Source organism: Drosophila bipectinata, chromosome 3R, assembly GCF_030179905.1.
Source record: "Drosophila bipectinata strain 14024-0381.07 chromosome 3R, DbipHiC1v2, whole genome shotgun sequence".
Classification (NCBI taxonomy): Eukaryota; Metazoa; Arthropoda; class Insecta; order Diptera; family Drosophilidae; genus Drosophila; species Drosophila bipectinata.
This window is the reverse complement of record NC_091739.1, coordinates 13,949,196-13,961,857: the sequence shown is the minus strand read 5'-3', so window position 1 is coordinate 13,961,857 and position 12,662 is coordinate 13,949,196. Positions and strand designations below refer to the sequence as shown.

At 39.0% G+C, this 12,662-nt stretch overlaps 2 protein-coding genes across 5 annotated transcripts; one reads left to right on the top strand and one right to left on the bottom strand.

Annotated features, from left to right (window-relative positions):
- Positions 1 to 828: 828 nt before the first annotated feature.
- LOC108129726 (protein anoxia up-regulated) lies at positions 829 to 10,185 on the top strand. 4 transcript variants are annotated; one of them, XM_017247936.3, is made up of 7 exons: positions 829 to 1,035; positions 4,795 to 4,821; positions 5,297 to 5,782; positions 5,910 to 6,022; positions 6,445 to 6,575; positions 8,607 to 8,808; positions 9,310 to 10,185. In XM_017247936.3, the coding sequence occupies exons 1-7, from the start codon at positions 961 to 963 to the stop codon at positions 10,121 to 10,123; spliced, it is 1,848 nt and encodes a 615-aa protein (XP_017103425.2). In that variant the 5' UTR covers positions 829 to 960; the 3' UTR covers positions 10,124 to 10,185. The 4 variants fall into 4 exon arrangements, with proteins under 4 accessions (XP_017103425.2, XP_017103426.1, XP_017103427.1 ...); XM_017247937.3 differs by lacking the exons at positions 8,607 to 8,808; positions 9,310 to 10,185 and adding exons at positions 6,711 to 6,878; positions 7,485 to 8,040 and having other exon boundaries at positions 833 to 1,035; XM_017247938.3 differs by lacking the exons at positions 4,795 to 4,821; positions 5,297 to 5,782; positions 5,910 to 6,022; ... (1 more) ...; positions 8,607 to 8,808; positions 9,310 to 10,185 and adding an exon at positions 2,947 to 3,624 and having other exon boundaries at positions 834 to 1,035.
- A 33-nt stretch (positions 10,186 to 10,218) lies between these two features.
- On the bottom strand, positions 10,219 to 12,328 carry LOC108129727 (synaptic vesicle glycoprotein 2B). The gene is made up of 9 exons (XM_017247940.2): positions 12,244 to 12,328; positions 12,027 to 12,188; positions 11,798 to 11,960; positions 11,609 to 11,730; positions 11,134 to 11,554; positions 10,941 to 11,070; positions 10,596 to 10,879; positions 10,408 to 10,535; positions 10,219 to 10,340 (listed from the first exon to the last, which is right to left on the bottom strand). The coding sequence occupies exons 1-9, from the start codon at positions 12,308 to 12,310 to the stop codon at positions 10,294 to 10,296; spliced, it is 1,524 nt and encodes a 507-aa protein (XP_017103429.2). The 5' UTR covers positions 12,311 to 12,328; the 3' UTR covers positions 10,219 to 10,293.
- Between the last annotated feature and the right edge of the window lie 334 nt (positions 12,329 to 12,662).

The window sequence follows — 12,662 nt, the reverse complement described above, 5'->3', positions numbered from 1 at the left end:
ACACAATCGCCATCATATTGTAAGTATGTATGAGTAATCATGGCCTCAAACCGTTGGAAAACAAAATTTATTTTTATCTTATTTTCACGTTTGTTATTTTAATAATTAATTTCCAGACATGGGTGTATGTGTGAGACCCACTGTGTCCGATTCACAGGTGACTCTCAAGGCATATTAATTAAACTAAGGATTTTCATTTTAAGGTCCATTAATAATATTGTGAAAGCAATAGTGAGAGAAAGTAAATAAATAGAATTGTATGTCTGGCAAGAGAAAACATAAAACACTCTGTGATCTCTATGTTTTTAATTATGTTGAAAAGTTTAAAGAACTTTAAACATAATCGGAAATGTCACTCAAATTAGTGGCTATATTGTGGAAGGAAATAATACACCTTTATAGGCCGGATGCTTTGGCTTTATGAAGAATGAAAACAATTGCACACTATCGCCCACTCTAATGTTTTGATGGCGGAATTTATAAACGATGACTAACGATCGCAAATATTCTGGAAACAAATACCCGAAATAGATTGTTTTTTAAATAAAGGGCTATCCTCTGGGCAAAAAAACAAGCCATTTACATATATATTTGTATAGGCTTTCCCTGATATATACTTGTATTTGAAAATTGCTGGCTTTATGTAAACAGAAATTGCTTGCTCTTTGCGTCGAGAGATGTCAATGTTTCTTAATTCCAAAAATAAGTTTATTTGGGAGATGAATAGAAAAAGAGGAACTGACTGGGACGGAGCGTGAGAGAGCGAGACCGAAAAAGAGACTGAAAAGCTTGTGAAAATTTTGAAAATCAAAAAATTATAAGCAAGTGCTCCGTGCCATTCTCAGGCAGATCAACTCGAACGGGCGTCCAGTGAACAACACGCAACGACGATAAATCCGAACCAAATCCAACGAACAATTCATTAATACATCTACTAAGAACAAAATCACCAAAAACAAAATGGTTTACGAAAGTGGATTCACAACTCGCAGAACGTACACCTCGAGGCCGGTGACGACTTCCTATGCCGTTACGGTAAGCGATTGGATAAACACTTAGTTACACTTGACATACGGTAGTGTGGTTTACCTTAATTTAAATCTGTGAAATCTATCTGTGCGTCCAAGTTAAAAAATCTCAATTTATCATTGCCCAATATTGTGCCCAAAAAGAATCTTGTACATTCAAAAACGCATTGGATAAATTTGACATTTTTGAAAGCAGTTAGCTAATCAAATGTTTGGTCGAAATAAATATTTCAGTTTTAAGCGCTTGTGTCCCACTTGCTGTACTCCACGGTTCTATGTTGACAAGCGAACAGATTAATTAAGAAATTGAAACAAGTTTGAATGAAACGTGTCTACCAATTATGAATATCGTATCGAACAACTTGTAATTATTAATTGTAACTTATCCACTTGTTTAAAACAATACTTTAACGAAACAGTCTCAGAAACTGAAACAGAGCGACAGAGTTCAGGGAGAAAATACTAGAAATTTCAGGTTCAGTTATAGATCATACATGCATTATTTCTAACAATTTAATCGCTTTCATAATAGATTCTACATACGCCTGTATGTACCTGTACTATATGTGATATATATATCGTTTCGTTTGTGTGTGTTCATGGCTTAACCATAAAAACAGGCCATTAATTAAAAATATTTGACAAAATTATGCGAGTGTGAAGGCATTACAATTTTCTTGAGGTCGTGGGAATTCAGTTTTTTCCTAAATTTATGGCTGCTCGATGATCTTCATATCTCTTTCGGATATTCGCGTTTACTCATCACCCCAAAATATATGTGCATATATCAGGCGAACACATTTTAAGATTTTAGCGGAGGCCGAACATCCGAAATTTTCTTCTCTATTCGAATCTATTTTATTATTATTTACAAAAAGTTGAGGTCCGTCTGGTGCCCAAAAATGTTTAGAATATACAGGCGAGTGGAATTCCAAACACATGCGAATTCTCGATGAATCCCATACAAACGCATTTCTCTCGATAGGGGGCTTTGCTTTTGTACGGGGCCGTGGTTTTGCTTTTTGTATGTGTAATACTATATGCGCGCGCACTTCGCTCTTCGCTAGTCCTAAAAATATCTTTCCGATTTCCATAATATATTCAAATAAACCGAAGCCATGGCAGAAACCAACAATAAAATAATGCCAAGATTTTCGAAAATTGGAAGATAAATGCTGAGGAAAAAATACAAAATAACTAAACAGCCATTTTTCTCCGAGCGTATTAATGGGTGTTATAATAATCCAAAGCAAGGATATATATGTTTATAGATAGAGCTATATCCACAAGAGACACCTCGCAGTCTCTGGACACTTTTCGTATTGGTTAATTGTTGTGTGGAATACATATTTTCGCATTCTTAAGTTTTTTAATGTCTCACTTAGATGTGAATTTCAAAGATGCTTTATTAAAAATTAACTTACATATTATAATATTGTATATACATTTATGTTTACTGTTGTGTTCCAACTTAATGCTCCCATTGCTCATTACTTACAACCACACTACGTCGTATCAATTTGCATATGTGTATGTGTGGCCTAGAGGGGACCTTTGGTAAAGACAATTTTTCATCTTGCTATGATAACGGGTCAACACTGCGTATGAGTAATGCCACGCCAAGGTCCTATCTAATGTACATATATAGATATGCTGTTTGCGTCATAACCTAAGGTCTGTCGAATATTGGAGTTATTGCTTGACCCACCCAGCTGTATATAAATGCCCCACCATAGCACCACAACCAGGCTTTTCAACTCCATAGTTGAGCGTGTATATATATAGATGAGCTCCCAGCCTCATGCCACAAACCACCAGCCAGCGTTGTTGTCTGCACCAACTTAACCAAGTAGCCACCTAATTTATGGCTATCCCAGAAATTAAAACAAACAAATCTGTGGAATTTTGGGATTTGCAGAGACCAAAGAGAACACCAATTGACTGGGAGAAAGTACCTTTTGTGCCGCGGCCCTCGCTCATCTCCGATCCGGTGACCGCCTTCGGAGTGCGGCGTCCGGCTGCCGAGCAGAGGAAACGGTCGATCCTCGACCCGATCAATCGGGCAGCGATCAAACCCGACTACAAGCTGGCCTACGAGCCGATTGAGCCGTACGTGTCCACCCGGGACAAGAACCGCGAGCGGATCCTTTCGATGGTGCGCCAGCATATCGACACCGTGGAGGCGGGTGGCAACACCGCCGCCCGTACCGCCCGCGACAGTCTGGACACCCAGCTGCCGCGGCTCCACCGGGCGGTCTCTGAGAGCCTGCCGGTGCGCAGGGAGACCTACCGCAACGAAAAATCGGGCGCGATGGTCACCAAATACTACTATTAGGGCGAACTAAAAAACCCACAAAACGTATATATATACACCCTGTAACCCGAACCACATCGAATCTAGCCGAACGAAACTAAAATTTCACTTAAGTATCAATAACAAAAAACACTCAAAAAAATCTGAAAAATAAAAAATAATGATAGGCCAACATTTTAGCATATCCATAGTTGATACAAAAACTTGTGTTAACCCACTAAAAATTGTGTTTTTATAATGTATACACAAAGAAATAATACAAGTTCGATAAAGAAAAACGTATTTATATTCGTTTATATTTAAACTTTTAACTAGCAATTGATTAATGATTGTTTTTGCATTTTTCTCTGTGTACCCTTGTATCTAACTTCTCATAATCCCATAGAATCATAACATATTGTAATTTGGCATAGATGGTTGCATTAAGCTCTAAAGTTAAACAGTTCGAACATGTTTCAATTTCCCTTGTTTCGAGTCGCAATGCGTTTTTGTTTTAATTTTGCATATACAGTTCTTGGAGCAGCAAGTTCAGTCGCCTTATACCCTTTTAAGTGATGCTTGCGAAAAAAAACATTTTCTCTATATCAATATCAAATCGGAATTTATAGACTCCACGCTTAGACCTGTGCACGGACAGACCCGGCTCGCACCGCAGCCGCGCCTCCTCGGACTACTCGTACACCTCCAAGTCGTCCGTGGAAAAGAGCAGCTACGACTCGAGCAACCCGTACTCCTCCCGTCCTGAGCGGTCCACTTACTCCTCGACCGTCGAGAAGACCTCGCGCAGCGGTCCCGGCGGCTCGTACAACTACAGCACTGAGCGGACCAGCACCACTGGCGCCGGACCCGGCGGCTACAGCTATTCCTCGACCACTTCCGGCAACCTGCCGGGCGGAACCCGCTACCGTCACTTCTCCTACCACGTTTAGGAGCTGCTCTAGCTATGTGTTATGGTGTGCCCGATACTAATACGTCATTGTTTCGAATATATATACGTATATATATTTATTTATTTCAATAATCCACTTAACCCGCTAACCTTGAGTGCCTATATGTACTATATATGATGTTTTCGATGCTCGTATTCAAATGATGTAAATGTTTTGACTTGGACTAATCCCCACTAATGACCAAATAGTTTCGCATACAGACTAGATTTACTGCAGCAACGATATTTCTACGTATTCGCCAACCTTCAAGCAGTCATGTTAAAACATATTTGTGATACAATAAAATAAACACGGTCTTATCTCAAAAAAATAAAAAACTTATTCATTATACTTTGGTTGAATTCTCAATAAGAAAAACAAAAACAGATACGATATTCATTCTGAAGACACATTGTAGCAAGATAACTTTTAGATAAAAAAAAGGTGAATGAAACCGTTTTGTCAAGATATCATAATTGGGTTTGAACAGAAAATCAAATGCGTTATTTTGTATTAATTGCAGTACCCGACTGTCTCGAAAGTGACTCGAGTGAGTATTTGCTTTTCATTTTATTGCCATACATAATCGCTCGTCATCCATTTTTCTATGGTTCACTATTCTTTTCTATTGACTATTATCACACTGTTCAATCACTTCACCAAAAATCACATCACCATCACTGGAAGTCTTCTCGGTTAGTAGTAAGCCTTCTTCTCATTAAGTAGTTTTATTTATTAGTGAGTTAAATTACTTTTTTCATATCAAAATTAATAAGAACCTCTCCAATAAATTTATTAGTAAAAGAAATTAAAAAAAAAAAAAAAACACAAAATCCATTTAAAGACCATAATTAAAAATCTCATTTACTGAGAAGTTCAACTTTTATTTGTTTCTCATTGTTTTTTGATAAACTATTATTTCCTTCCATGGCTTTCTCATTCTAAAAATTCTAGTTTCAAACTCATTCCATGCCTTGGCCATTCAAGAGTTGTTTGTTAATTTTTGAAAACATCCGCAAAAATAGGTGTACAAGTCGAGTTACCCCATCTACTCGAGCTACTCGGTGCCCAGGTATGGTGGCACCCGGGTCATTACTTCGCCCATCCGAGTTGTAACCTCTCCCGCCCGCGTGGTGTCCCGCGTCATACACTCTCCATCGCCGGTTCGCGTTGTCCGCACGACGACCCGAGTGATTTCATCGCCGGAGCGCACCACCTCGTACTCCTACACCACGCCATCGACCTACTATAGCCCCACAATTCTGCCATCGAGCTACTACACTTCGACCTTGACCCCGACATCGTACACTACTTACACGCCGTCGTACCACTACAACCCAACTACGATCACCCGGGTGTACGCTCGTTCGGTATCTCCGGTGAGGATCACCACCTCCCCGGTTAGGATCACCCGTACCCCGGTCCGTGCCGTGCCCTCGTACCTGAAGAGGCTGCCGCCTGGCTATGGCGCCCGGGCCCTAACCAATTACCTCAATACCGAACCCTTCACCGTAAGTTGGTCCACCTTTTAAAAGGCTGCCGTAGCTTCGCATTATTTGTTCAGTGCTTTGTGCCTGTTTTGGAAACTGATATTGAAGAGGTCCTGGCTAGCATACTAAAATGCCGTCCAAATTCCAGACCTTCTCTGAGGAAACTAGCCGGATTCGCAACCGCGCGCAGTCCCTGATTCGTGACTTGCATACTCCTGTGGTTCGCCGCGCACGCAGCTGCACTCCTTTCCCAGTCACTGGGTAAGTAACTAATAGTCTATTATTTTGGGTTTATAAAAAAATGTTCCTCAAATTATGTTGTTAATAAGAATGTTGGCATTTTTAAGTTGTTTTATAGCATACTTTTGTGCATGTATGCCAAGAGGTTGCAAAAATCTTGAATTATTCATATAAAAAGATTTAATTACGTGTGAAATAATTTTAAAGTTTATTATGCATGCACTATTTTGACATGCACCATAAAAATTACAGCCAGACAAATATTTCTTGGCCCACATGACGTATGAGTAATATGTATGCATATAAATTACTCATACGCCATGTGTAACCAATAGAATTCTCAGAATTAAAATAAGAAAACAAATTAAATTGTCATCTAGGCAGTAGTTTTCAAATATACAAATTTTTAGAATATATTTTTAAGTAAAATGTCTTGCTTATAGTTACGATTATGCCCCAACTTCGCAATTGGCTCTTGATGCCTATGTGGCCCGTGTCACAAACCCAGTTCGCCATGTTGCCAAGGAGGTTCACAACATTTCGCACTACCCTCGGCCAGCTGTTAAATATGTTGGTAAGTCCCTCATTTCATGTAGTCAGATGTGCGATTGTTGCATTCCGTTCACAACTGTGGTTAAACATCATAATTTATTGCCTAGTGAACTATAGTTATTAAATACCTATCTTTTAAATAATTAAACAATAAAAGGTAAAAGTCATCTTGCATCAGTAAGGATTTGCGGTGACAAGGCCTATAATATTAGAAGGCCAATGTACGATTCGGACAAAGTTCGAACTGATATTAACCTCTTGTCCTGGTACCTTAGACATCCCACTTGGAAGAGTGATAAGCAATCCACTGTTTCTCAGAAGGAAGGTAAGTCCTGTTACTTCAGTTACATGACGCTTGAAAATGACACCTGTATATAAATATCATTCAAGCATATATGTTTTCGATGTTGCCGCCAAAATACTATTGCCAGTCAAAAAAAAAATTTTTCTTGTCTTGAAAATTTTCTCGTCAAATTATTTCTGCTCCTAAATATTTATATTAGTTTGTTAGAATTGAAAAGGATTAAAGTAAAGATTGTAAGTCACTATCTCTTCCACAACTACTCCGTTTTTTTTTGTAATAGACATCGTCCATGTTATCGTATCCCATAAATATATTCTTCATCTTTATTTCAAGTCAATGAATTCATATTTAACCTTGCATTATGAATTATTACAACAACGGAGTAGGTTTTCTATAATATCAAGCACCTTTTATTTTTTATGTTCCCATAAATGAATACCTCCCTGAATATCTTAATAAGAAATAATTAAGAAAATATTTTCGATATCTTCTATACTGGTGCTCCAGAAGTTGATTTAATTTATTCATTTGTAACTAACGTACATATTTGGTTGCTGCATCCTGATTTGTTCCGTTCATTGTATTTCACTAACGTTATACGTTTTATGATTGATTGATTCTTTCCAGTTGAAGCTGTTGAAGTTGAGGCCTAAATGATAACATGCCTGATTTTTGTATGGACATACACTTCTATTTCTTAAATAAACCAATCTAAAAGACTTTCTTTTGCGTGGTAGACAATTAGTCGATATCTACAAGAAGAACAAATGATATCGACCCACTCTGGCGCTTTCACTACTCAGACTAATATTCACACAGATCAGATCAGATCAGAAAAGCTTAAAATCGATCGAAAAGAAATTCAATACAATAAATTCAGCGCATCACTTGTGATACTAACATTTTTCATGTGACTTACCCAAATGTAGATACTCCTTCATCTTTCGATTTGTTTTAACTTAAGTAAAATATATAAAGCCCGTCAAAGCTGACATTTAAATTTATGTTCATAATTGTTAAATAATATTTATTGAATTCATTTGCATACTTTTTTTTTGGCATTTAAGATACGAACGTCAGCGAGAAATTTGTTAATAAATGTTATGTTCAAGCATATGTAAACTCACTTCTAGGGATATTTACTTACCATATATGTATCAATATATTAATTTGTAAATACTGATCTAAAACGAATCTTTTTTATGGGGAATCTGCAGCGGTTTTTAGGATGGGTTGGTATAATTTTTTAGCAACGAAGTGATTCCAGCAAAGATTTACCTTGAAGACACTACAAAAAGAGATCTGATAGTTTGTAAATAACATTTTTGAAAACAAAAACTTTAAAATTCAGAACAAATACACACAATTCCGAATCTCGCAACCTCAGCTTGATTTATGTACAATTTTGCATTTTGAGATGTATATATGTATGTATGCTTAACCCATTAACTACATTTTGGTTAATTCTTCACACCCCGAACCGAAATAAAAATACAAAAAAAAATCCCCATTAATGCCACACAATACTCTAAAACCATTGGCGTCTTCTGAACTGCAATTTTACCTTGCCTCGTCTAAAACCAACCCACCACTCCACTCGCCGTCCGGAATAGTAAGTATTAGTCTTACACAGTAATTTAAAAAGTAAATATACGAAAGATCAACGAGGTTAAGGATAAATGTTCCACAGAGAAAACAAGCAACAAATGCAGAGTGGTTGTGGAGTTCATGACAAGCTTTACATTTCAGATGCCGAGTTGGATCCTAACCGTCCGTCTAGAAAATTTTCTGCTCCTAGGCCCCTGGAGGATCCCGTCGATCTCGAATCGAAGGAGAAGCAGCGCCTGCGCCAGGAGCGTCTCCTGACCGTCAACGAGGAGGCCCTCGATGAGGTGGACTTGGAGAAGAAGCGTGCCCAGAAAGCTGATGAGGCCAAGCGTCGTGAAGAGAAGTAAGCAGTGCCAGTGCCAGTCAGTGCTGCCAACTGCCATTACCAAAAATAAAAGAATACTTAAAAAAAATTGACTAAAAACAGTACACAACAAATAACAAGAAAAGACAAAGACATATTTTTATATAATCATGTTTTCATACAAATTTTCTACCGGTCAAAAAACCATTCTTTTGCATCAACAGTTCAGCCTTCTTTTTCATAATAAATTTCAATTTAAATTAATAATAAAATTTGTATATATTTATCATCGTTAAATGAACTTGAAGATAGAGATTTTTTTATTAAATTTTTTATTAAATTAAATTCATAGAACTAATGTAATTTAAAAGGCTTTAATTTTGAAAAGAATTTGACTATTTGTTTGTGCTACTAGAAAATTGTGCTACTAGAATTAAACGGACCACAAAGGACAGATAATTTTTGGAAAAAGGACAAAGGCAGCACTGATTCTTATACAAAACCTTACAACCTCTAAAATATATTTAAATGGATTTTTAGAGCTCTGAAGGAGGAACGCGATCGCTTGACCGCTGAGGCCGAAAAGCAGGCTGCTGCAAAGGCCAAGAAGGCTGCTGAAGAAGCTGCCCAGAAAGCCGCCGAGGAAGCTGCCCAGAAGGCCGCCGATGAGGCTGTTGCCCAAAAGGCCGCCGAGGAGGCTGCCCAGAAGGCCGCAGAAGAGGCTGCACAGAAGGCCGCTGAGGAGGCTGCTGCACAAAAGGCCGCCGAGGAGGCTGCCCAAAAAGCTGCCGAAGAAGCTGCCCAGAAAGCAGCCGAAGAAGCTGCTCAGAAAGCCGCTGAAGAGGCTCGTCTAGCCGAAGAAGCTGCCCAAAAAGCTGCCGAGGAAGCTGCTCTGAAGGCTGCCGAAGAAGCTGCTGCCCAGAAAGCCGCCGAGGAGGCTGCTGCCCTGAAGGCCGCTGAAGAAGCTGCTGCCCAACAGGCTGCCGAGGAGGAGGCCCGTGCCCAGGAGGAGACTCGTCTGGCAGAGGAGCAGCGTCAGCGCGAACAGGAGCTGGAGCGCTTGGCGGAAATCGAGAAGGAAGCCGATAGCGAACTGGCCCGTCAGGCTGCCGAGCTGGCCGAGATTGCCCGCCAGGAAGCCGAGCTGGCGGCCCAGGAACTCCAAGCCATTCAGAAGAATGACAACGAGGAGAATCCTGAACCCCTGGTCGAAGAGCCTGTAACGCCTCTGGAAGAACAGGAGCCGGTGATCGAGCTCAGCTCAAATGCTGAGGAAGCACCCACTGGTGGCAACAGCTACGACGAGGAAGCCCTCGAAGATGATGAGGAGGAGGAGGAAGAAGAGGAGGAATAGATCCTCAAAAGAAAAGGCAAACTGTCAGTAAAAAAAAATAATTAAAAAAGAAATAAAAAAAATATTATAACACTATAAAGAAGCATTAGTTCTCATTAACGGTGACTGAAATTACTAATTTCAAATAAGAGTGATTTATTTACATATTTTTGAAAAACGAAGGAAAATTATTAGGCTGAGTTCCGTATAGGGAGATAATGAACAATAATCAAGCACACTGCAATAAAAAAATAAAAGTTATCAAAAAATGTACTTTCTATAGAAATCCAATCATTAATGCTTACCCACTAGCGTACAAGTAAAAATCGCAAAAGTGGTGTTACAATATGGTTGCAGCATCACTCCCATTAAATTAGTAGCAGCAATGATTCCAAGTCTTCCCAAGGACATGCAAAAGCTAACAGCCTTAGATCTTTAGGAGAAAATATAATTATACTTGTAGATTTAAAAAAATTTAAAAACCTTTTTATACCTCAAATGCGTGGGCACCAAGTCCACAATGGCGCCAATCATGATTGAAATCGAAAGTCCCGGCAAAAGTATGTAGAGGCAGAAGGCAATAAGGACACCTGTAGGATTGGCAAGAAAATGCAAAAATATTCCACTCAACACGGAAACCACAATGGCTGCCACGAGAACATTCTTTCGGCCCAAAGGATTCAGCAAAGTTCCCTGAATAGAAAAGCCAATTAAAAATGCAACGCCAACAATTATGTTATCGATGTAAGTTTTGCTGGATATAGTAGCTGTGCATTCCTGTAATTTAAACAAATTTAAGAATAGGAGAAGATTGGTATTACGTTTTATAATATACTACCAATTCTTCTGTAATATTGTCAGGCTTTTCCACGGGTACACTAAGAATTTCGCAAACTGTAGACGTATTGTTTTCTGCGCCAGATGAACGATTCACAATTTCCGGAAACCAAAGTTGCATGCCGTTTGAGCTGAAAATAAAAGTATTACCTTAAATTGCCTTGGATAAATGAGATTGTAGTAATTTTTCTTACCTAAAAAACATGCCAAACATTACCAAATTACAGAGAATAAAATTAAAGCCATGAGGCTTGTAAAAAAGTGGAACCGTAGCCCGGGCTATCTTGGAGAGTATTCCAATGCCACAACCTTGGTTATCGGCCAGTATGTTCTCACCAGCAGGGTCTTCCGACTTAAGTACAATTTCATCGCAATTAAGGATATTCTGTATCGGTTTTCCTCGATTGAATTTACTAATCCAACCCACAGCTTCCACAGCCTCTTGGTCTTTATTTTGTGAAAGCAGAAACTTGGGGCTTTCAGGATAATATAACAAAACCAAGCCGCCAATTAGTCCTGGTAGTAAGCTGACAAAAAGGATTAATCTCCAGGGCAGGAAAACGAAGTTCCCCACAGTGATTGACCAATCGGAGGAGAGTACCAGCCAGGCAGTAGCTAAAATAAAAATTTGAGGTATTTTTTTAGGGACAACGACAGGACTATAAATACCTGGTACATAAATTGCAGTCACACTCACAAACATTGTGGAGTAATTAATTGCCACTGCCCTGTGGCGGGGAATATTGAATTCACTCAAATATGCATAGAGTGCTGCTGATACGCCTCCCATACTAAATAATAGTCATTACTCGGATCTACTGGATATTACATTGTACACAGATGTGTGTTTGCACTCACCTAATTCCAACCAGAAGATTGATAATGTTGAATAGCCAAACGCTTGTAACAAACATGAGAATAAACTGAAGGGCATTCGAGGCGAAAATGCCATAAAGTAAGACTTTGCGACGCCCTATATCATCGCTGATGTAGCCCCATATATAGGTTGATAAGAAAATACCTGGGCAAGCATTAAAATATTCCATTGTTAGCTGTGTGAGATGCCGACTCGATTCACGATTCTCACCTGTAACACTGGCAGCCATCATCACGCCTTTTTCAGCCTGTGTGGTTTCGAATTCGCATTGAGAGGCAATGACAATGATACTCATGGCTTGTTGGGCGGCAACCGAAGTGATTGTCAGCAAACCACTCACAATCAATAGTATCCATTGGGTTTTTCCATACCCTAAAATTGAAATTATTCTTGAAGAAGTGTAAACATCCGAATGGTATGTGCTCACCAATCTTTTCCAATATCGTATCATAGTCCCACACATTGGGGGTGTTGCTTTCCAGCGAGCTGTGCATCTTGAGATTCTTCGGATACTTGACAACTGACTGGTCAGTAAGCTGGTGCAGCACCTGGCTTTAAGCATTGTATTCTAATAAGCTACTCGAGAATGCTCTCAGTTCTACATGTGAAAACCACAACAAACCCGTTTTGAGAAAAGCCATTTGGGGATTTGTTTCAATTTAGAACAATGTGCTGAGAGTTTAACAACATCAATGAATTCGATTTTATTTGCAAACTGGTTAGCAGTAGAAGGGACAATGTTCTGCTTAAACCGAAAAAGTACAGTGGGGGTGATCTTTTAATTAGGAAACTTGTTGACAAATTATGAAAATGAAACATCCCAAAAAGACTGGTGTAAACAATTGC